Source organism: Ceratotherium simum, chromosome 22, assembly GCF_057802395.1.
Source record: "Ceratotherium simum simum isolate JZ-2026a chromosome 22, ASM5780239v1, whole genome shotgun sequence".
Classification (NCBI taxonomy): domain Eukaryota; kingdom Metazoa; phylum Chordata; class Mammalia; order Perissodactyla; family Rhinocerotidae; genus Ceratotherium; species Ceratotherium simum.
The window spans coordinates 2,781,952-2,807,754 of record NC_141921.1 but is presented as its reverse complement, the minus strand read 5'-3'; the positions used below and the strand labels follow the sequence as shown (position 1 = coordinate 2,807,754).

At 45.0% G+C, this 25,803-nt stretch overlaps 1 protein-coding gene across 1 annotated transcript in view; it reads right to left on the bottom strand.

The window, feature by feature from the left end:
- FYB2 (FYN binding protein 2) overlaps window positions 1-24,258 on the bottom strand; it is a 105,783-nt gene extending 81,525 nt beyond the window's left edge. Inside the window, exon 1 of the mRNA XM_087445859.1 lies at window positions 23,889-24,258. Coding sequence (XP_087301985.1) covers window positions 23,889-24,137 — 249 coding nt within the window. The 5' untranslated portion in view covers window positions 24,138-24,258. The remainder of the gene's footprint in view (window positions 1-23,888) is intronic.
- Between the last annotated feature and the right edge of the window lie 1,545 nt (window positions 24,259-25,803).

Here is a 25,803-nt window from a genome sequence, read left to right as displayed (position 1 = left end):
CACTCAGGGGGAGAGCGGATCCTCTGGGGAGCAGGGTGGGGTGTCCCCACGCCGTGCAATGGGCAGCAGTGTCAATGGGTTCCCAGTGGAACAATCCCTTGTGGATGTTGGACATTTCTCTTAGCTGTAGCTCACAAGCTCATCCCCAGCCCTTCTGGAAATTCCTAACATAACCTATTATAAATCCCTTTCTGCTCAAACTAGCAACAGATTTGGTTGTCTACAACAAAAAACGCTGGCCAATACATCCTGGTTTACGTTTCTTCACAGCACCTGTCAGCACCCAACAGACCGTCTCTCTCCCTCCATCAGAATGTGCACTCCGGGCAGGCCCCGTGGCTTAGCGGTTGAGTGCGCGCGCTCCGCTGCTGGCAGCCCGGGTTCACATCCCGGGCGCACACCGACGCACCGCTTCTCGGGCCATGCTGAGGCCGCGTCCCACATACAGCAACTAGAGGGATGTGCAACTACGACATACAACTATCTACTGGGGCTTTGGGGGAGAAAAAAAGGAGGAGGATTGGCAATAGATGTTAGCTCAGAGCCGGTCTTCCTCAGCAAAAAGAGGAGGATTAGCACGGATGTTAGCTCAGGGCTGATCTTCCTCACAAAAAAAAAAAAAAAAAGAAAAAAAAGAAAAAAGAAGAATGTGCACTCCGTGAGCGCAGGCGCCGTGTCCGCATTTGCTCACTGCTGCAGCACCACGGCCCAGAAGTGTACTTGGCCCATAGCGGGTGCTCAGTAAAAATCTGGTGAATGAATGGGTCCTTGATTTACAAGTCTTTCAGCATCTTTAAAGACAAGGAAGGCATCTCATTTATTTTGGTGCCCTCAGTACTAGTCCTGGGGTACACAAAGTGTTTGGTGAATGAATGAATCAGTGGATGAACATTTAGAAAAATTAAGAGGTTCACGTAATTAATTCACAGAACTAAAAATTTTTTCTGTAAGGACAGCTTAGAATGCACACAGAAACAAATTGTCTAATTGCTATAATGTCAGGAGACAATTCTGAAAATAGCCCTGGAAGATTGCCTTGCACTTCTGATCTGGACAGTGCAGGCCTCAAATATCTCATTTGAGAAGCAAAGGCCAAAACGATTCCTGAGATGTTGTGGGAACAACAGACCATAAAAGACAGTGGTGTCCTCTAAACAGAAGAGGTTTCTCTCTTTGATGTGGAAATTAACAAGGAGGTAGTAACCAGCCAAGAGAAGCAAAGACACTGCTATTTCAGGGAGACAAGTGGGAGACAGGTGTAAGTTGGAATCCCCGTCTTTAAATATGGTATTATTATATTTACATGAATATATTTAGCCAAACTAGGGGGAAAAGACTCCATCAAACAGATGTCTCTCAACGATATTTATTTCACAGGAATCTAAGGAACAATAATGATAATAACAAAAATAGGCATTATATTCCTAATTGAAATATATATGCCTTATATGACATTGCTATGTCCCAGGCAGTGTTTACACGCTTAACTACATTACATTGTGACCGTGTATCTTGGATTTTCAAGGTAGTTCTGATTCCATGTAATTTAAAAGGTGATAAGAAAATGCAGAACCAGATAACAAACTGCAATTTAGTGTTAATATCCTTCCGAAATAGATCTGCAAATGAGAATAAATTCTGTGTCCAATCACAGGTCCTGATTCCTGGCGTACAATATACGGCACAGATGGCTGGTCCACCCTCTCCAGTTTACTGGGCCGGGGCAGGCTGCTCGGCAACCCGCGCCCGTGTCACAGCTCCCTGAGCTTACATCTACAGTGGCATACACCACACCACACTGCAAACTGCAGTGAACTAGCACTACAGGCTCAATAAATTAGCAGTGACTCAGGAAGTGAAAGTCATCACAAAAATATACATAAGTTCCAAAAGGAGAAGACACTGTTTTTTTTGATGCAAATTTCTTGATTTAAAAAGAAAAATTAACTCATTTCTGAATTTCTACAAGTTGCTGAATATTGCCTTCCACAAAGCAGAAACAATGGCAGTGGTTTATCACACATTGAGAATTCTTCTCCTGGTAAGCAAATAAATGTAAGAGCCTTAAAGAAAATGCAAACTCAAAATCCAAAGCACACAGAAGGCAGCAGAAGCCAAGAAATGATGAGCCCAAGAAGAGAAGCAGTAACAGCCGTCAAATCCTACCTAAGACGGAAAGAAACACAAGTCGATTAAAAATAGCATCTGAGTCATCCTTCATGAATAAAAGGGCTTCGATTCAACCTTCACTACTACAAGAGCTATAATAATGGCAAAACAGTCTGTGCTTCTGGTACCAGTGATTAATTCCAAAGCCCCCAAAGAAGGGGTAGGAAAAGTCGAGCATGGAAGTGCTGTTTGAAATCCTCCCTCTTGCCCTCTGAACAGACACAGGATAGAATGGTTAAAAGCTTCCATCATAGAGGTGTAAGAACCAATAATTGCACACTCTTGTCCCCATTACCCACTAAGTCAAATCAGTGCTTTTCATCCTTCAGGTCAGGTATGGGCAAGAATCCCAGCTCCACTAGATGCATGACCTTGAGCAAGCTACTAAATCTCTCTGCATCTGTAAAATGGGGCTAATAATGCCCACCACATGGGCTATTGTAAGCTCTCAGTTAAGTGCATACAAAGGCTGGTAAGTCTCTGGCCCCTGGCTGGTGCTCTTGGTAAGACTGCCCCTCCTCTAGTTGCAACCCCACATGCTGCATGCTAAAAAGGAGGTGTCTAGAGCTCCCCATACTACCTACAAAATCCTTCCTCCTCCATCATGACACTGCCCACTGCTGACTTTAAAAGCAGCCCACTGAGTCCTGCACGATCCTAATAGGACGACCGTGCCTCCCTCACCACAACACCCCCAGATCACAATTAAAGCTGCAAATGCCCCAGATCCTTAAGAGTGGGCAAAAGTTAGCCAATGACTCATCTTCCCTAAAACAACAGGCCATCATGCCTTATATCCCTGTTTACCTTGGTCATCATCAGAAAGCCAAGCTAGCCAGTTAATACCCGGCCTTATCTCCCACAGACCTCTATAGCATGCCCAGTTGAATCCGATTTCTCACCCCGCCCTTACCTCCCCAACCCTTCCACTGAGCACTCTGGAAATCACAGTCAGTGGTCAGCAAAATCCCTCATGTCTTCGGTCTCTTCTAAGAACGTGCCCCCCGCCTCTTTGCTCTAACTCAGACTGGTGTCTCCCCTGAAGACACAGCTTCCCTGACGCTCTCCCAAGTGTGGCTTCTTTCTTCTACTCTCCTCTACTCCTGGGCTAGGAGGTGAGTCAATTGTTCTCTTAGCTCCTCACTGCTGCTTCCAGATCATTTCTTCTTCCTCAGAAATACCAACTCCTAGTAACAGTACACCAAACTAAACCCACTGCTCCCTATGGAAGCCACCAACCTATTCCTGGTCACTCCCCTTCATTAATAGAAGATTTTAGCACCTGGCTTACTCCTCTCCCTCCACTACTACTCCCATGACAATAAGCAAATTCAGGATCCATGTGGATAATCCTTCCAACACCCTGGCCTCCTTTCTGATGATCTTGCCTTCCACCCTATGTCAGCTGCTAATTTCCATGGTTACACCTTAGACTTTGCCATTACCAATAACTGGACCATCTCCACATATCAATTTCAAGTATCCTACTCCTGGATCACCACCTCCTATCTCACCCACTTGCCCGTCTGGTACCCCAACTCCAGCAATTCTTTGGGCCTATAAAATTAATTCTTGGGCCTCAATATTTCTTTCCTGTCCACTAGCCCCTGCTGTCTTTATTTCCCCAGATTAGATCCCACGGCCCATCACTATAATTACTCTGGAATACATCAACTGTCTTGTCTCCCTCTCACTTCATGTTTACTTGTGCCTAGAAAAAAGCATAAAATGTGCCTAGAATTCCAACCCTGGTTAAACTCTCCTCCTGTTCTTTATCTGTTCCTGGAGTGTACCCAGAGTAGCTCCTACCTTATGGTGTGTAAGAGCTGGAATTTTCTATCAGAGTGTGAACATGTGGAAACTTGAGGTCCAAGTTAAGGAATTAGGATTTTATTCAGTAGGCATTGGGAAGCCTCTACAGGCTGTAAGCAGGAAAATGACACACTAGGTAACCCCTGCTCACTTAAGTCTCATTCAAGGCACTGTTTCCCGAACCTCCTGGCCTCTCCTAGTTCTGGGTCAAGTGCCTCCCTCTGCTTCCTTCTGTCTCAGTGCTCATCAGCTCATCATACTCTAACATCATAACTGTTTACTGCTCTGTCTCTTCCACTAAACTCTATCTTTTTCCAGTGCAGAGATTATGTCTTTCCATCACTGTATCTTCAGCTGATAGAAGCAATTCAAAACATTTGATCCCTCTTTAGTGAAGGCAGTTACGTAAATCATCACCTAACCATAGTCTATGCATGGTATCAATGAAAACACAGTGAAGTAAAGAATTAGTTTGCCCTGGCCCATTCAGAGAATCCTTCTGAAAGGAGGTAAGATTTCAGGATAAGTGGGTTTTCATTGGAGAGAGGGAGGGACTATGCAGACATTTTAGGCTAAAGGAACAGCATAGGCAGAGGTATGGCAGGCCCATTGTGCTCCAGGTGAGCAGATCAGAGCATAGAGCAAGTGAGGTGGAGGAAGAAAGCCATTATTCTCCCCGGAAGCCATTTTCATTTAGGGCCTTCAAAGCTTTCACTCAAAGAAGTAACAAGAAATTTCAGTTGTCTTTGAAGGACAATAAGAGAGAGAAGATATTTTGGTGCAGAGAGCCTTTTGGTGGATTGAATATCATATTGCTTTGCCACTCTCTCATCTCCGGCTGTCTATACCCTTCTCTTCATGAGGGCCTTTCTGCCCATCCATCACTAATTACAGAGCCGTTAGAACTTTCATCCAAGAATTCCAATAGCTTTGACACCAACACAAGGAATCACCTGCCCAGCGTCTGACATGAAAACTTGTGTGTTAGCCCTACTTGCACAAAATCTCTTCCATCCACGCCTTCCCCTTCACAAAAGCTCACGTTCCATTTCTTCCTCCTTTCTTTGGAAAATTGCTTGGGTTCTCTAAGATTTAGTTTTAGCCTCTACAAAGCAACACTAATTTAGATCTAGAATTCCTATACAAAATCTTTGGGCCGGATATACCTTGGATTTCAGCAATTTTCCAATTTTAGAAAGATAGTATGTCACAAATTCTGTATATATAAACGCTAGTGTGGTCTGAAGCAGCATGCTGTCATCAAAAGTGGTACTATTTCTGTAGTGAAACATATTAATGTTCATCTAATGTAGGATAAATAAAGACCATAAAATGTCTCATGTCAGTTCATGTAGGCTTTTGAAAAATTAGTGGTTTTGAAAAATTAGTGGTTTTCAGAGCTTACTGGATTTTGGAATTGTGCGTAAGGGATCACAGACTTGTTCCTATCCATTTCCTAGGGTTCTTTCAAGGCTTAAAGAAGAAGAAAAAAGCATAACAATTATCCTAACCTCCAAGCATAATAAATGGTAGCTGTTACTACAATTATTCCCCGTCCATTTGTCATCTTCTACTCAGACTTTTGCCATCATTTGCTAACTGGTGACTCAGCCTCACTCAAACATTTCTTCAGTGATCTGATGGCTCTAAAAGACAGTTCTGGTCATGTCATTCCATTTTTGAAAAATTAACAAGGTTTCACAATTATCTATCAATTAGGACATCAACTCCTTTGCCTCCTTGATCTGGTCCCAAACCACCCTTGCGCCTTTTTATGCTGCAGCCGTGAAGAACTCCCAGGGTTCCCCCACTGTGTGCCTTCTTTTCAGGCATCTCACCATGTCCTGTGCTGCACCTGCCACCTGGAATGTTCTTGCCAGACCTCTACTGTCAAAATTCTACTCATCCTTCTAGGCATAGCTCAAACGCTCCTACTCCAGGAAGCCCCTTCATCACTGGCCCTTTTAAAGAGACCTCTCCCTCCTCAGACCTCTTCTGGCAATGGTCTTAAATCTGGCTGTGCATTGCAGATGTCTTGAGGACTCCTGGACCCGCCCCACTGAAACAGAATCTCTGGGGAGTCCATATATTATGAATCACCTTGAGCGCTTATTGTGTAGCCAGCCCAGCACCTGGCCCAGGGAATGGATTAGGAAACCTGTCTTACAGCATTTCATCTGCAAATCTCTTTTAGTCCTATGCCTCTTACCACTTTCCATGTCCTACCACAATCACTCAAGTAGATGCCTCGTCTTCCCTAAGAGTCTGCGAATTTCTTGACAGCAGGTAGAAAAACATACTTGCCTTTGTAGAGCCCGCAGGCTCAACATGATGCTTTACTCCTAGCAAGTACTCAATATTTGCCAAAGTAATATTGAATGAAATGAATGAAGGGATTTCTGGGGTAACGACCTAGACGGCATGTTCTTTAAAAGGGCTTTCTTAGAGACCTACAAATGAAGTTCATACAATGATGCATCTACACTGCAGTTCCGATCATGTCACTCCCCTGTCAGACCCTTCAATGTTGCCCTGTGACCCTGATGATAAATTACACACTCCTTAGCCATCCACCTAAGGCCCTCTGATCTTTTCCTGCCTCTCTCTCCAGCTTCATTTCCCACCACTTCCTGCCTCTAACTCACCCCTCCAGAAAAACTGAACTTGCCTCTGTGCATTTCTTCATGCTGTTCCCTCTGCCTGGAATGCCTTTTCCATATGTATTCACCTGGCTAAACTTACTCACCTTTTGCGATTTAGCTGAGTTATCAATTCCTCCCAGAGGCCTCTTCCAGCACTCACGTTGGCTAAGAGAACTGCTCCGTGCTTTACAGCACCTTTGCTTACGTCTACCTTTCCATCTACTTAATTTTACTAAAATCATCGATCTATGTGTCTGCTTTACCTGCACCCCACTCACACTGGAGGTCTTCAGGGTCATGGACCAGACTGGATTGTTTTTTACTTGTGCTTCTGTCACTGTGCCTAGGCGCACAGAGCATAGATGGACACTATGTGTTCTTTTAAATTGAACAGAGGTGATCAGAAAGCATTTGGATGTATTTATGGATGGAGGAAACTGAGGAAAATTAGGAGTAATTCTAGACAAAAGAATATGAAAGGTACATTGAATTCTTATTATGTTACCTCATATTATGTTATTATGTTTCCAGGCACTGTGCGCAGCAACACGTGTACCTTGTCTCAATTACTATAATCCTTACAATGGGCTTCTGAGCTGTGTCCCCAAAGATGAGGACAAAACCAAGGACCAGAGTTTTCTGAAGCTTGCTCAGGTCACATAGCTAACGAGTATCTGAGCCAAGGTTGGAACCCAGCCCTGACACCAAAGCATGAGACGTTTTCAAATGAACTGTATGCTCTAGCATGCCTTTTCTCTAAGGACACGTTTTCATTTGTCTTTTCCCAAATTCATCCAACAATTATTTGTTGCATGCCTACTATGTGGTAACGTAAATAAGACAGACCCAGGCCTTGCCCTCATGAGGTCCACAGTCTGTGGAAAAGATGGACAAACAGACAATGATGGCACCCATGCTCACTGTTGTGATGGGGCAGCCCCAGGGCAGGCAGAGGGGAGCCTGACAGGGTTTAGGGGGTGCAGAGACCTTCCTGGAGGAAGACATGAAGAATAAATAGGAGCGTGACTGTCAGAAGGGTGGGGGCTTTATAGGCAGAGTTGACATCTGTAAAACCTGAGGCCTGAGAGACTCTGGCAGGTGTGGGTTTCCAAAGTGGAGAGAATGGCCGGAATGTAAGATGGGGACGGTGAGAATGGGGCTGAGGTCACAGCCGGAAAGGCCCTGCCAGCCATTGAAAACAAAATTATCAATACATATTTGCGTTTTTATGGTTCAAAATACCTTCACAGACTATACAGGGAGACGGTGAGTTAGAAATTGGTATTTTACAACCTCCAGATACCCTCACCCAAGGCACCAAGCCCTCAAGCACAGTGAAAAAGAGGATAGCTATTCATTTCACACAGTGAGGTTTATGATGCCTTTTAGGAAATAGAAAACCAAAAAGCAAAAAAACCACAATGCATTCAAGATTGCTTTCAGATACTAAAATGTTGCTGGTTAGTTGCATTTTGTGGTGGGAGTGAGAGTCTCAAGAGGAAAACTGGGCCATACGTGCTCATATGTCAAGTTGAAAACACAGCAAAGGGACTCAAGTTTGACTTAGTCAGCTGTCTGGGGATAAGGGTCTAAAACCAGAATTTATGATCTCTGCAAAGAGGCCAGTCCTCAAACTACTCCATGACCGGCCTCCCCACATACGTTCCCCATGCTCATTTGGCACTGGAACTTGGGGCAAGAACAGGGAAAGTTCACTAGAAATGGGCTGCCAGCAAGTTGGAAAAATCGACCACAGAGCGTCCTTCTGTGAAGGGCTTCCTGCTCTCCGTACTGCCCTCTCGCACCCCAGAGAGAACAGTGGCTCAGTGTCCTGTGGGTTTAGGACAGTTTTATTTAAAGTGCAATTTACTGAACACTGAAAAGGGTTGAATAACTACTCTGAGCCCCTTTATTGCTTTTACCCTACAGTATATGATGTAAACTCCTTAGCCAGTGTGGCCATCTGAATTTCTTAGATTTGTTTCTTATATTAGAGTCCCAGCTGCTTAAAGAAACAGTAAAGGAAATCAAGACACAGTTCTAAATTCAATCGAGACAGATTTTACAGGTGTTAGATGTTTTTGTTTTGTTTTTGAAAGAAGAGAAAGCAGCTCCCTTCTGGTTTTCTGTCTTCTCTTTAGTACCTTCTTTTTTCAACAATAGCAATGGAAGTCATCTCCAAGATCTGGAGAGATGGTCATCATCACGGCCATCGTCATCATCTCCCCTTCCGTGGCCACCACAGCCTCACCTCACCCTACACCACTCACCGAGCTTGTACCACTGTGATCGGTGCTTTCCAGACATAACCTCGGATTCTTCAAACAATGTAGTAGGGTCGGTGATGTTGTCCCCATTTTATAGATAAGAAAACTGAGTCTTGGAGAGAGAGAGCAGTCGAGCTTAGGGATTAAAAACCATGGTGTGGACTTTGGAGTCAGATATCTGTGTTTGGATCTTGGCCTATCCACTGCCAGCTTGGTGACTCTGAACTTTACCTCCATCACTTCGGTTTTCATCAATAAAATGGCAGCAATGTTAGTATTTACTCTATTGTTACTCTATTAATTTAGACAATCCAGGTTAAGTGTTCAGCACAGCGCCTCATGTATGTTGTCTATAAATTCTAGCAACCTAGTATTATTGTTGTTACTATTAATATTGGTGTTGTTGAAGATTGCATCATTATTCAGAGGTAAATTCGGATTTAAAAGTCAAGTCTAATCCCAAACTCAGCCTCTTTCATTCCACGACATTGGGTAGACCCTTTTCCTACATTTTTTTGTTCGTTCTTCCACCATGCTGCAGTGGAGAAGTCATTAATTCCATTTTACAGATGAAGAAACTAAAGCTGGAGGGGCCAGGTCACATGCCTAAGATTGAAGAGCTAATAAACGGCCGACTAGACCTTCTGACCTCAATCCCCTAGCTCTTTCTAACAACTACCATAGCCTCCATTTTCAGGTGCAAACAGTCAAGAAATGCCCCTGAAGAGTGTTTGCAAGGCCCTTTATCTGGGACAAAATTTCTTCAGCCAAAATTGATGCTCAACAGTCTTTGTGCTTTGTCAATATGTATTCTGCTAATCTACTCACTAAACGTCGGGATCTTATTTCCTCAAAGAACTCGTGAAGCCAGAGCCTCTTGTGAGAGAAGTTTACAGCAGCAATTAGTTACGCACCAATCTCTGACAAAGGCTCCCGGCCCCAGCTCCCCATTTCCTTCACCTTGGGAGAGTGCCAGCTGTGAGGGGCCAACAGCACATTCTGCAGGCCAGCTGTTTCCTAGGAAAGAAGCATCCTTGGCCCCTTGGAGGAAACTATGATCTAACGGATTTAGAGAGAAACTGTGTGCTGTAGTAGAAGAGTATTGTCCTAGTCAATACTAGGAGAGGCCTGGGTTCCACTTTTGGCTCTTCCTCTCACTAGATGTGTGTTTTGAGGCAGGCACTTTATATCTCTTCCCTACCTGTGAGACAGATCCACTGATTTACAGCAGAAAGTTAACTAATGCTTCCTGCATGGATAAGAAGCTGAATAACACTCATCTCTGTCTGCCTTCCTTCCTGCCTTCTTCATTCGTTAGCTCACTCCACCAACAAATGCTAATCCTCTATGTCAGGTGTGAACCCAAGCTCCCAAGCTGCACACCTGCAGGGGCACTAGTCCCGCAGTGATCACCTAGGCCATTTACATAGACTACCAGGTGAACAGCATCCCCTGGAGTTGGGCAACCCAGTGGCCCCACTGTGGATATAAGTGGTGATAGTGATGAAAAATGCTCTCAGTCCTCATGGAACTTATAGGCAAACAGGTTGTTTTAAAGGTCTACAGAGATCATTCATTCAGTCATTCATTCAATAACTAGTTGAGTGCCTACTATGTACTAGGTAGTGTCCTAGGCATCTGAAAATGCATTGTAAAACATAACACAGGTATATTAACAGCTCGTTTTCCTCTCATCTGCCCCTCTAAACACCTAGTGTTCTGGAAGCTTCCAGTCTTATCTCCTCTAGTTTATCCCCTGCATTGGATGGACTCTTCCCTCTCTTCCGCACCCTTGGGTTTCCCAGCATAGAGGCTGAAGGAAAGAAGACAGTAAATATTTGCTGAGAAAACGAATGCTTCCATGCTTTTACACACCTTTCATTCTCTGCCTGAAATGCTCTGCTCCCTTTTCATCGTCTGAAAAATATTTCAATATTTCTCTTGCTTGACTCAGCTCAGTTGCAGCTCCCTGAGGAAGCCTTCCACCAGGTGTGCAGTGAGAGGCGGTGGTTCCTGCATGCTCCCAGAAACCCTGTACTTCCCTCAACCAGTGTTTGTTACAATGCTATTGTCTTTTATGTTTTTCCCTTCCTCCCTAGGCTAAGAGCTACTTTAAGTGCAGTAATAGGGTTAAGAACATGGGCGTTGGGGTTGAGAAGTCTTAGGTTGGAATCCTATCTCTATGAATTCTGGCTCTGTCACCTTCAAAAAGCCATTTCAGCTCTCTGTTCCCTACTTCCTGATAAGTAAAATGGGGACACAACTATTCACATCATAGGACTGCCATGGACATCAATACTGGCCCAGTGCCTGGCACAAAGGAGGCCCACAGTAGTGCTATTTTGATGAGGATAGTGGTGATATGGATAAAGAGACTGATCGTGAGGAGAAGGAGGAGTAGAGGGACAATGATGTTGATGATGATCATGATTATCACGGTGATTTTGACAATATCAAAATGATTATCTGCGGTAAAAGTACATGCTCAGGAAATATCTACAGAATTGATTTCCCTGATGATTTCAGATGGGAAAATTGTGTCCATTCTGATAGGTGCCATTTTAGTTTCCAATAACAGACATGCTCCCATTTTGACCTCCCTCTTCTTCTGCATTCACTGACATGAAGTATCCATGAGTTTTCTTGTAACTTTCATTCGAGTCCACCCCTTAGTTCTTCTCATTTTGTGAAATCACCCTCTTCCCCCAAATCCCCTCTCCGTTTCCCACCTTATACCCCAGCCTAGCCAACAATGCTAGTTCAGAACAAGGGACAGCAACATAGGCCCCACCCTTCAAACACTCAGTTCTGCTTTCTTTAGGCTCAATCCACATGCCTATTTTGCTAAATCTGGAAAACACCAAAGTGTACACTAGCAAGGAAAAAACAATGACAAAGGCAACTAGATGGAAATGGCCTTGAATTGATCTTATGAGTGCTGGGTCAGACTTAGCTTAGCTTAGGGTCAGACTTGTTACTTAGCTCAGAGATACTAGTTTGAGGTAAACAGCCAGAATAATTGAAGGCCAGAATGAGGCAGGCTCTGCTGACTACAATGTACGGCTTCATGGAACATTAACTGAGATTTTTCTGTGTGTTAATTGACAAGAGATAATAATAAGGCTTTAATAACAGATGATGCTGAAAAACATAAAAAACAACACTGCAAATTGCTTAGTTTTGAGAGAAGAAATATGAGAACCAGGAGAGAGGTGATCTAGCTTTCTGATTTTCAAGGTATATAACCTTAGGTCTTCAAGAAGAATGTGCAAGCTTTTGACTCATTGAGGCCAAATTAAAAATAGAAATAACATTGGAATCAGCCCAGGGTATGAATATCTCCTACGTCACTCTGTGATCTTTGAGAAGTCATTTAGTTTCTCAGAGCCTCGATTTGCACATCTGTAGAATGGGATACCTTCTGGTTTTAAAAGTTTGTGGCAAGGATTAGACATCCCTGAGTCTAACTTGGATACTGGTCAGAGTATAAACAGCTAATAAATTCATGGTGACAAAATGAACATAATCTTATACAACCACATAGAACTTAATCATTTCTTGCAGAACTTATCACGGCCTGAGGAAGTTAGCTAAAACACCTGTTGACCAATTGAAGCTATAAAATCCCATTCTTTTTTTGTAATACTTAAAATGCAAATAACTGTATTTGTCCTGTCTACTTCACGAGATTCCTATAAATATCAAATAAAGTGAAATATTAGGACACTTTGAACAGAATAAAAAATAAACAGACTACAACACAGATTCAAGGAATTATATTTAAATATGTATAAATGCTGTAGGGCCGGCCCTGTGGCTTGGTGGTTAAGTGCGCGCGCTGCGATGCTGGCGGCCCGGGTTCGGATCCCGGGTGCGCATCGAGGCACCACTTCTCCGGCCATGCTGAGGCCACGTCCCACATACAGCAACTAGAAGGATGTGCAGCTACGACACACAACTATCCACTGGGGCTTTGGGGGGAAAAAATAAAATAAATAAAATCTTAAATGCTGTAGATCTGACACAAAAGGATTTTCCAGACAGAAAGACTAGTTAATCATTGGAATTGGCTTACCAAAGAGAAGGAGCAGTTAGCTAGGGATTTCGGTGTCTAACACAGCACCTACTACATGGGGGGTACTCAAAACATAATGCTAAATTGATGAATGGATGAATAAATCTCATGGGGGCTGGGGGAAAAAAGAGGGGAATGGATTAAAGCAGGCCTCATTCTAACGATCCTATGAAGCTCTATGTCAAACTTGGAAATGAAGCAACTCTCTAACCACACATCAAGTTGCAACTTGAGGAGGAGGAGGAGGACTTAGTTACTTGGTGTCTGCGGCATCCTTCCCGTCGGCCCTCACACACTCTTCGCCCTAGTACTTGTGCAGCACCGTGTGAAGGATGGAGTCATCAGCAGAGGCACACTAGTCGCCACGTTTCCCTTCTGCCACAGTCCCTTTGTCCCCAAACACGCCGTGCCTCAGTTCCTTTGCATATGCTGTCCCCTATGTCTGGGATGCATTTCCCTCTCCCATCCCCCATTCCTGGTGAACACTTTCCATCTTTTAAAACCCAAATCAGAAATCCCCTCTCTTGGGAAAGCCTTCTGTGCGTCACCCAGGTTGAATTAAAACATTCTTCCTCTCTGCTCCCTCAGCTACTTGAACATAATGTCATTGTTCACATTACTTAATAATTGTACACTGTATTACAATTATGTTGTTTTTGTACATCTTTCCTATTAACTCTGAGAATTTGAGGAAGGTCTAAATTGTGTTTTATTTCATAGGCCCTCAGCACCTTGCTTGTTAAATGAAAGATCTCTGGGGTCAGACAGGGTCAAGTCCCGGACCCATCACTTAGTCATTGTGTGGTCTTAGGGGCTAGTTACTTAAACTCATTGAGGTTCAGTCCCTCCACCTGAAATTAGGAACAGTAATATTACTTATCCTTGCCAGGCTATCATGCAGATTAAACCATATTATTCATAGGAAGGGCTAAGCACAGTGCCTTGCCCCCCCAAAATGTTATCTACCGTTGTTGTTGTCATCATTGTTGTTATTTAACCATTTAAGTCACCAGGAGAGAGAATAGTGAATAAGAAATTGGCACTGCCTCTTCCCAATGGAATTTATAACCTAGAGTGAGAGAAATTAAATATTTACACAGTTGGGTTTTTTTTGTTTTTTTTTTTACAGTTGTGACATGTGCTCTGAAAAAAAACAAAGCTTTGGAGTGAGTAATGGTCTGGATAGGTTAGAACCGTGGTAGCCTGAATAACACTTCCTCCCAAAAATGTCTATGCCCTAATCTTCAGAGCCTGTGAATATGTTACCTTACATGGTTAAAGGGGATTTGGAAATGTGATTGAGTTAAAGATTCTGAGACGGGGAGATTATCCTGGATTATCCATGTGGGCACAATATAATTATAAGGGTCTTTATAAGAGGAAGAGAGGAAAGTCAGAGTCTTGGAAGATATAAGGATGGAAGCAGAGGCCAGAAAGAAGAGAAAATACTATGCTGCTGGTTTTGAAGTTGGAGGAAGGGGCCATAGACCAATGAATGTAGGCGGCTTCTAAGCTGAAAAAGGCAAGGAAACCGACTCTTCCCTGGAGCCTCCAGAACAAACGCAGCCCTGCAGACCCATTTTCAACTCCTGACCTCCAGAACAGTGAGAGAATGAATTTCTCCTGCCTTAAGCCACCAAGTTTGTGGTAATTTGTTACAGCGGCAATAGGAAACTAACATACATGCTCTGAAAAAGAAAACTTTGGGGTTTATAGTGGTCAGGATAGGCTAGGTTTTGTTGTAACCACGCAATTCCCAAATTTCAGTGGCTTAACCTAAAGGCCTCTCTCTTTCACACACACACACACACACACACACACACACCCATGCTACCTGTCTGACATGAGTTGGAGGGGGCTCTGCCCCTCACACTCACTCAGGGACCATCATCTAATGATGTCACCATCTCAACACATGGCTTGAAAGTCATGGAGGCAGAATTTGAACCCAATGTTTGACTTGAAGCTATTAGATGCTCAGTATTGACTATCATACTACATTTTTGCTCATTAGCCAGAGAAGCATCAAGAAACATGGAGACATTAAGTTGTGAGTGGTATCAAATTCTACCTGGAGTAAAACAGTGGGTTTACCAATAAATAAAATAACCACCACTAATCTTCTCAACCTCCCCATAAACCAGAAATCCTCCTTTGATGTCAGGTATAAAATCTGTGAATGTCAGCACTTAAAGTGGTAATTGATGACTCTCTGATTCAACCTATCATTTTACAGATGATTCTGAAGACTTGCCCAAAGTCACATAGACCTACTGCCAGGGTCAAGATTTGTTCTTAAAACAATACTTTTCCTACCTATCTAGGTGGGAGAACTGAACTCAAGAAATACATTTTATGTAAACCATTGAACTATTTTAATAACATGTACCCGGATATTATTATTCCAACTTTTCAGATAGGAAAACTGAGGTTCACGGAGTTAATGTCCCAAGGGTGGAGCTTGAACTTGAACCTCTGGAACCCTTGTCCATGCTCCTAAACTACACAACACAGCTTCTTCTGGGTGGATATGGCCCTCTCTCACCCAGTGCTGAGGGCACGGAGAGGCGATAATTGGGATTCCTTCTCATCCCTCACAGCCCCCAGCTCCACATCGCACTCCTGGGTTGGAGTAGAACACAGGGTTTTACGGCAAAAATTCCCAACAATGAGTCTAGAACCTGAATATTCTCTTCTAAGTCAGTCATATGAAGCTGAAAGTCAACGTAAATCTCTCTCCAGCACTGGTGAAGATATGGGAGATTTATACCCCCTGAGGAAACGATGAATGCCTTCACTCACTGATATTTTAAGGTGTTAATTAGAAAGTACTGGAACAGTTGCAGCTATATTTTGAAACAACTTTTTAGAAGGAGGGTGTTGCCAGGCTCTGTTTTTCTGCTAGCAAATTACTGATTTTCATTGTGAATGCAGGCTATGAAGAGACGTGTTTCAGAGAGACTTGAGGAACGGTACGGATGTTTTGACTGTGCCATTTTCCCTGGGGGTTGTATATGGTCAACACTGCTTTTGTTTTTCTAAGCAGTGGCTCAAAAGCAAGTTGTGTCCTTGGGTTTCATGGTGTTGGTGTGTTGGGATGTCTCTCCTTTTCCAGCTAGCTCTGTACTTTCGACAGCCTGATACCACTATTCTAGAGTTTCTGGGAGAAAGGAACTCCTGCAGAATGTGTCCTTTAAGCTTTCACCTTCTGGGTTTAAATCCCAGTGCCACCACCTACTGGGTGTGCGACCTTAAGCAAGTTATTCAACCTCTCTGGATCTCTCAGTGGGAGTGCCTAGCCGTCTAACGACAGTGTCCACTCTCCAGCTGCTCTGAGTTAACATATACAAAGCATTCAGAATCATGCCTGACATACATAAATGCTCAGTAAGTGTGAGCTGCTCCTGCTGTTAATAATAATGACAAAATCATGTGACCCCAAAGAGCTTCCATTTCCTCATCTGTAAAATGGAGATAATGTCTCCCTCAGATGATTTGTGAGCTTTGAATGAAATAATGCATCTAGGTGCAGGGACTGGCAGAGAGTGTGTCCTCCACCAATAATTTCTCTCTTCCATCCTGGCACATTAGTCCAACAAAATGTCACTCAGCAAGGCACTGTGGTGGGCACTGAGGGCAAGTAAGAGCACAGAGCTGGTTAGCGCATCTACTGGTAATTCATTTGTTTCCGAGAATTACAGGGCCAGGCATTAGGGTCCCTTGTCCACGACATGTAGATCAGAATGACACAGAAAAATACACACCAAATTCTTCCTAAGGTGCCCACCACCCAGCTCAGAAGCTACCAGCATGTTAGACTAAGACTGCACGGACACGTCTGGTGCTAGCTGCTTCTATAGACGTGTTGTCTCCTTCATTCAGTCCTTGCTAGTAATGAGGAGACGAGACCCCAGACTCCCAACATGTTCTTCCCTGCACACCACAACTTGGAGAAAAAGCCCTGTGCACGTACTCAGAAACAGCACTGTGTGAACACAAAACACAGGAGACTTGGGGGTGACTTGTAAGGGTGTAGAAGGTGGCATTTTCCTGTTGTTCTTTTAAAAGTTTAAAGAATAATGCTGCTTTGTGTTTCTATATTGACTTCAAATTGTTAAAAAACCTTTTCCAACTATGATTTTCTGTTTCTCACCTAAATCACACACTGATCTTTGAGATAAGCTGTTAGCTGGCTCACAGAAGGTGGGCGGTGCAGGACTCGGGTAGCGGTCTGGATTCTAATGTCCTCTCTGCTCAAATTTTGGATTGGGGAATTTTGATGACAATACCTATGAATATTTGTATAGGATTTTATTATTTACAATAGCACTTCCCAATACACTATCCTATGTAATCCTTGTAAATAGAATGTCAAATAAGTATTTAACACAATAAACTTAAGTAAAATTGTAACTTTTTCCAGGATTATGATCCAAAATTGCTTAATTATTTCTGAGGCATATTTTTTGTAACTTCTCTGTATTTCATCTGTCCTGACAAAATGTGCGATTATTTTGATTAATCTTTAAAAGTCACCCAGGAGTTTGCTATTTTAGATTTTTACAGGTGAGAACAACCAAATCCAAGAAGTCAGTGATGGGGAGGAATATGGACCAAGGTCCCAAGATCATTTGCATCCGTCTCCCATTTCCTCTGCTGAGTAGTAATAAACACTTCTCAGATTTCTTCTCTCAAGAGCTAAGCACAGCTGCCATTTGGGGAGAGGTCAAAATAACAACATGGCACAAAACACCTCCCAGGTCAATGCGGGAAGGGCACCGCAGGGAGTATTCACATGAATTCTCTTCATTAATTCGCTGATAAGGACCATGTAGGAGTTCTGTAGGCCTGCCATAACAGGGTACCGGGACTGTGTGGCCTAAACAACAGCAATTTATTGCCTCAGCGTTCTGGAGTCTGGAAGTCCAAGATCAAGTTGTCGGCAGGGCTGGTCCCTTCTGAGGGCTGGGAGGGAAGGGTCTGTTCCAGGCCTTTTCTCCTGACTTGTAGATGGCTGTCTCCATGTTCACAGGGTGTGCTTCCTGCACCTTCACACTGTCTCCCTCTGTGTGTCTCCATGTCCATATTTCTCCATGTTATAAGGACACCTGTCATACTGGGCTAGGCCTGCCCTAATGACTTCACTGTAACTTGATTACCTCTGTAAAGACCCTATCTCCAAATAAGGTCGCCTTCTGAGGTACTGGGGATAAGGAAGGGGGAGGGGACACAGTTCAACCCATAACAGTCCATTTATTATACTATAACATATTGTTATTTTAGTTTGTAGAATTACTTGCCCTTTGAGCACATGGAGCTGTTCTCTTTATATAAAACTCAGTTGACTGCGAAGACGTCGATGTTATCTCCCTTTACAAATGAGGCGACTGGGCACAGAGATTAAGTAACTTGCTTAAAACCAAACAGCTAGTAAATGGTAGAGCCAGAAACTGAAACCAGTCAAGCTGCCTCAGAGTCCATGCTTTCAGGCACCAGGCTGTGCTGCCTCTGTGAGCAAACCTAGTTCCTGCTCTCTGGGATCTCAGAGTCCAGACCTGGGTCTGTTCAAAAGGGTGGGGTCTTGTAAGGAGCAAAAAGACCAAGTGTGACCAAGGGGCTAGGGAAGGCTTCTCAGGGAGGTGAGATCTGAGCAGAGTCTTAAATGAAGTGCAATCAGCATTCTGGAGAGGAGTGTGGATGCAGAAACAACAGGAGGGCGTGGGGCAGGAGGCTGGAGTGGAGCACAAAGGCCAGGTACCAGCGCACCTGGGCTTTGTCAGCCAGGCTAAGGGGCTTGAGCTGCAGCCCACAGACAATGGGCAACAGCCCACAGGGGTTCAGCAGGGGGTGGCACTATCACAGCTGCCTGTTAGAACCCTCTCTTCAGTGGAGAAATGTGGTGCATAGTCTGGAGAAAGGAAGACCTGACTTGGTGGGAAGGTACCAGTGGGTAAGTGCTGGGGTCCGAGCTGCTGGGTAGGACTGGCTGGCACGGACATCAGCCCTGCAGCTGTGCAGGTCCCTCAACGTTTCACTGTCAAGAACTGAACAACACAGGTCAAGAGGACTCTCAATACAGCTTCTCTGCAAAGATGGAAGTGATGTGACCAGTCTTTTAGAATTGTGAATAATTGTGTGATCATCCCTTTTCCCCTTCTCAGAAAATTTTCTGGAACTCACGAGAAGCTTTGACCCGACAGTCTGATCTTAATCCCCCAGGCACTCCATTCTCCCAAGAACAAGCTCGTTAACAACAGACCATCTTGACAGTACAATCCTTATTGGTTGGCTGGTCCACTTTGTTTTTACATGTTACCCTGTCTTGTGACTTATTCATTAACATTCAGATTAGTCAGGAAAAAACCCTCTGAAATTGCTCTTGAGGGCTTGCTAAGTGGTTTCACAGGCATTCAGAACCTAGGTTCTAGACCCAGCTCTGTCTAAAATAAGCCATATATGACCTTGGGAAAGTCCTGCAGTCCCAGAATGTCAGAGCACGACAAGACCTCAGGGACATTTAGTTCACGCTCCCTATTTTGGAGGTGAAGTCTCTCAGTGGCTCCCTTGGCCTACAGGATAAAGTACGTATGGCATTCAGAGTCTTTCAATATCTGGCCCCTATTTCCTTCTTGGGATTTGATTCTGGCTGCGTGCTCTCTCTCTCTTTTTTAATTTTCTGCTCCATCAACAACTAACTACAAGAGCATCTTCTGAGTTCTCATCCACATTGCTCCCCTTTGCTCCTTTGCCCATGCTGTCCCTCTGCCTTATTCCCCCATCTTTTACTCTTTCCCTGATGAAATGCTACTGGCTCCTCCTTTCACATTCAGCTCACATACCAGTTCCTCCAATGAGTCCAGGATGAACCCCACCCCGGGTTAGGCACCCATTCTCAGTGCTCCCATAGAAACTTGTGCCTTTCTTCATCATTCTACTTTTTATTTAACACTACAATTGTCTGTCTTCTTGACACCCTCCTCTGCAAAATTGAGCATCCACGATAGGCCCCCCTCAGAAATTCTAGGATGGGGCCTGACTCCTAGAAGATGTTGGGTAAATATCTATCAAATAATAAAAGAGTAGGGCCTGGTGATCAGCTGTCTCAGAGTTTACTCTCAAAATCAATAAGAACATCTTTGGAGCATCCACTATACGTGAGGCACAGTGAATAAGTAGTTACAAAGTGTGTTGTCACTTACCCCCAAGGGCCTTGAGTTTCTCCATTGCTAAAATGGTAGTTGTTAGACTGGTTGGTCTTTGAGAAATCTCCCAACTCCTACATTTTATTATTCAACGATTTGCTCAAATCACTTGACTATTAAGAGGCAGAAGTAAACATAAACACAGGTCTTTCAACTACAACTCCAAATCTCATTCATCAAAATTCAAGTACCATTTTGTAAGCATCCCAACTGAAAAGCATTCCCAGCTCAAAAACGCTATGATTCTCTCTTGCCAAGACCGTTGACTAAGTGAAAACTTACCTGGTTGAGGGAATGCAATAGGGGATCTCTCAGATTTAGAAAAAGAAAAACTCATCAACCTCTCTCTGTTTGGGTATCTAAACTATATAATAAAACATATTTTTATAGAATTCCATTGAGCCTTATGTCTATAGGGGGAGAAGGACAATTTCTTGTAACTAAAAAGAATGAAAGATATCTAATGCTTCAGATATCTATTGATGCAAAACAAACCACTCCAAAACGGAGTGGCCTAAAACAATAACCATTTTTCCATAGCTCACCATTTTGTGGGACAGGAATTTGGGCAAAGCTCAGCTGGGTGGTTCTTTTGTTCTATCGGGTGTTGATGAAATTCATTCAGTGGCATCTCACTGGTGGATGGGCTGGTCTGGAGGGTCCTGCTTCTAGCCTTGCAGGAATGCTAGAAGGCTAGGCTTAGCTGGAAATGTCAACGGGAGCATCTACATGAGGTGTCTCCAGCAGGAAAGCCTTGGGGAATAGGCCTCTTTCATAGGGGCTCAGGGCTGCAAGAGCGAGTGTTCTCACAAATGAGGTGGAAGCCATGTGGCCTTTTACGACACAGCCTCCAAAGTCACACAATGTCATATGTGTCATAATATTTTGGCCTAAGCAGTCACCATTCTGCCCAGATTCAGTGGAAGGGAACACAGACTCCACCTCTTGATGGGAGGAATGTCAGAGAATGTGTAGCCAAGTTTTAAAACCACCAAAGCAACAGTAAAACTGTCCAACAGTAAAACCATCACAGTAACATACACTGAACACTACTGTGCACCCAACAGCATGCTGGATCATGAAGATGTATTATCCTCATCATACCTCCTGCCTGGGCTGCTCCCTTAAACTCTAAACCCCAATATCCAGCTGCCTACTCGGCCCCTCAACTTACAACTTACTCTAAATCAGACTCCTGGCCTCCTTCCAAACCTGTTCCATCTTAGACCATCTCATTCAGCACTGACTCCCTTCTTCCAGGTGCTCAGGCTTTACACCTTGGAGTCATTGATGATTCCTCATTGTCTTTCACGTTTTTTGTCCAACCCACCAGTAAGCCCTGTTGACTCTACCTTCAACATATATCCAGAATCTGACCATTTCTAGCCAGCTTTACTGCTAAGACCCTGGTGTGAGCCACTATGCCCTCTCGCTTGGATTACGGCAATAGCCTCCTTGCTGGTGAGCTAGCTTCTGCTCTTGCTCTCCCTGTCATCTATAATCAAGACAATAGCCAGATGGTCCTTTTAAAACGTAAGTTGGATCATTCCATTACACAACTCACAACACTCAGGTGGATCTTCATCTCAGTCAGAGGAAAATCTGAAGTTCCTACAGTGGCCTCCAGGGCCCTACGTGGTCTGACTACTACCTCTGATCACTTTCTCATTTGCTTCCTCTGCACCAGCATTCTGGCCATTTTACTGCTCCTTGAACACACCAGAAATCTTCTGTCTCAGGGCCTTTGCACTGGCTGTTCTCTCTCTGTAGAACGTTCTTCCCTAAGATACCACGTGGCCAACTCCCTCACCTCCTTCAAGTTTCTGCTCAAATGTCACTTTACGTTGATGCTTTTCTTGAAACTATCCCATTTAAAATAGCAGCCTGTGCTGCTGCCTCACCATCCTTAGACCCTTCCCTGCTGTTTCTACATTGCACTTGCTGCCGTTTGACCTAATATATATATATATATATATATGTTTATTTGTCTTCTCCACTAGGATATAAATTTTCTAAAGGCAGGCATTTTTGACTGGTTCACTGCTGTATCTGTAGCACCTGAAACAGGCCCTCACAACAGTGCAGGTGCTCAGTGTATAAACAGTGAACAAATATTTTGTTGACTTTTTAAAAATAAAACAAAATCCTCCTTTTAAGATGAGAAATAACCCATATTTCTCTTTTGATCTTTTTCTCTTTTCCCTGAGCAGAAAAAGTTGCATAAGCACTTTAGCTTATCCCATAACCACATTAGCTTATCCCATAAAAATGTCATTAGCTAACATTCCCTTTCGTATATTTTTCTCGAAATTGCCTAATTCTACCTGTTTTCCTGCTGTCATCCTTGCTAGCGGTGCCTGGCTTATAGCTGGCACTCAGTACTTGTTATTGACAAATCTAAGTTCATGCTCCAGCTCTGCTACCGGCCAGCTGTGTGATATTGAGCAACTGACAACGTTCTGACCGTCAGTTTCCTCCCCTGTGAAAAACGGGGCAAATGGCCTCGACCTCACTGTGTTGTCATGAAGATAAACTGAAATATGGAGGCCAGTACATGTCCTGGCACATCAGAGAGGGCAAAATGTAAGTGAGTTTCTTTTACTTACGACCACCTAAATCGATTCAGCCTGACATTTTTCCATCAAGGAGAAGCTTCTCAAAAGTTGCTAAACCGCAAGGCAGGGGGAGAGAGAATTCAGAGGAGGGGAGATGGAAGCGATACCCGTGTGCCCTTGCTCACTCTTTTCCAGAACTCAGCTAATCGGACTGGAGTGATCTGCCACAGGGAGAGAGATGTCCCGTGCCCGGAGACAAAGGAGAGATTTTCCTGGCGGGTGACGGCTGAAAAGGTTCCTCTGTCCAGATTTAAAACCAAACCTCTGGGAGTGAAACCACATGATTCACAGGACAAAAATGACTTGACTCCAAATGCATAATAAAGACGAAATGGAAGCAACCCAGCCCCCTTGGAGAAAAACTGACTTATTGAAGAGGGGAATAAAGGGGGTGGAGAATTGGAGAAGGAAAAAGGAAGATGTGGTCAGTCAGGTGGAGAAATTCTCCAACTATGCAAATAGCACGCTGCCATCCAAGGAGAAGGGAATTCCAGCGGGCTTTGCGCTGGGCACCTGGCCACACGTCATTTCTGTTTTTATAAGCACCTCCAGTAATCCCACAAACGAGTTATTCTAGTAGTAATCCTATTTTACCAGCAGAGAACCCAGGGAGCTCAGGAGGGTGAACTCACTTGCCCCAGACCACACAGCTAATGAGGAGCAGAGCCCACAGCAAAGCCACAAGCCAGGAAAGAGCCGGCACAGCCCTGCCCTCTGACCGGGAAGCCCGCTTATCGCGGGGAGGGCCCACGCAGTCCAGGAGGGCAAGCAAACAGAGGAGCTGACAGGCACTGCAGACCCAGGCTGGGGAGCAGGCTGGAAACCCAACTGGCGGGGTTAGAGCTAGGATCCCTCATGCCACCATTCCTGAGAGCCTCTGTCCCCTCACCCCCCGAAGTGGCACAGGACGCAGTTCACACCCCGCTTCAGCGCCAGCCGCCCGGGAGCGAGGCCAGTGTGGGCTGGCGGCGCTCACACCGGACGTGTTGACTCCCCTCCGGGAGGCAGAGACACAGGCAGCCCTTCCCCACGGCTCTTTATCTCCGGGAAACTAGACCCGGCAAGAAAGGACACAGAAAGACGACAACCAAACCGACACGCCTTACCCCGTCCATAGCTTTCCCCGGAGGCAGAGGCTGGGAGACAAGCCCCGCTTCCCAGAGCGGGATCCTGGGGCCAGGAGTCCGCTCCGCTCTGCCCGCGCCGGCCAGGGAGCAGTCACTCCCCGCGGCGCGGGACACACCTGCGCCCAGGCTCCCCACCTGCCCCACCTGGGCGCCGGCTCCTCCCTCTCCCGGGGCTGGAGCTTTCCCGCCGCCGCCGCCCGCGGGACCGGGGCGCAGTCCGGCCTCCATCCTACAAGCTTCGCGGGACGAGGCACCTGCAGCGGGGAAGGGGGACCCCTCTGTCCGAAGACCCGCCGACCCAGGCCCTTCTCAGCATGCGGCTCTTCCAACTGTTCTCCCCCAGGCTGGTCCCACAGTCCCTCTCCAGGGCAGTTCACTGTGTGCCCGAGGCACGGGGAGTTAGTCAGGACCGGGGGTGGCTCCGTTCCTGTTGGTACAGAACGCTCGGGCTGGACAATGTTATCTCCATTAGGAACAGCCCGGGCCCAACCCGCCCCTGCCCTCGGCTGCTAACTTCCCAACACGCTTTCTCACCGGCAGGGAAACCAAGGCCCAAAGGGACCAGAGCTGCCTAACCTCAAAGGGGGACTTTGTGGAGGCCACAAAGGGAGCTGCTATAACGGAGCACCTGTTGGGGCCAAGCACTATCTAAGCATTTGGATACATTATTACTTGTAAACTTTACCATAGCTCTGGGAAGTGCTATTATTCCCATTTAAAGGGAGAGGAAACTGAGGCTCAGAGCGATCCTATAACCTGCCCACAGTGGGTCACAGAGGTAGTAATTTGAAGCATCAGGCTTTGAACACAGGTCCGGCTGACTCTAAAGTGATTTTGTTTTTCCGTTTTTTGCTTTTGTTGTTGCTTTTGCTTTTGTTTGTTTTTCTGGCAGAGCTGGTGCTGGAAACCCGATCCTCAGTTCCCAGTTCTTAGAAGCTCACAGCTGTCCCGGGAGTTGGGAGGCCCCGGCAGGCAGTCTGTGTGACTTCTCCTGCTGTGTTAGGGCCATGCTGGTGAAGTGAGTATCCTCTCCTGCCCTGTCCAGGGGAGAGGACGGAGGGCAGGTGAGGAAAGGCCACCTGCCTGCTCTCTTCCTTTAACAGGTGGCTCCCAAACCTGGCTGACCATCACAGCTGCAGGGAATCTACTAAAAATGCAAGCTTCAAAGCCCCAAGGTGAGCATGGGTGAGTTCTTCTGGGCTAGGGTCTGGGAATCTGGATTTTAAATGAGCTCTTTAGGTCTGCGTGTTTTAATAATTAATGACTTGCTGTAGATACATTTTACATCATCACTCAGCACACAGACACCGCACACATACACATATACTAAAACAAAAATGTCTCAAAACAATAATCACTCTTACAGTGTGTGTGATCGCACTGATATTTTCTATTGTCTTCTGAGCCATGATGTGCCATTTAACTAAACAAATCAATGACCAGCACACCCCACTACACTGGTTTCATGGCTCATCGTTCCATCTGCGCTGCCCTGTGGTTCTGCTTACAATCAGATTGGGGACCACACCTCCAAGCTTAGCGGGGGACAGGCCAAAGGTTCCCTGTAACTTTCCCTCACACCCCAGTCCTCACTCAGGTCAAAGGCAACGGAGTCTTGGGTACATTTGTAAATAATATGGTGGAGGAATCCTCTGTAGAAGCTCTCAGGAGAACTGGCTATCGCCTCCCAACTCCAGCTGATAATTAGGCCGTCAAATGCCTTTTGCTCTTAATGCAAGGGCTCCCCCTGGTGCCTTCAGACCAGCCTACAAGGCGGAGGGTGATGGAGTAGGTCAGAAGGCTCTCACCTCCCAGGACCTGGCAGCCCTGGGAGCTCAGTGCTTTTTGGTTTGGTTCAGAACAAGTTACAATGGGAGGTCATAGGATGTAGTAG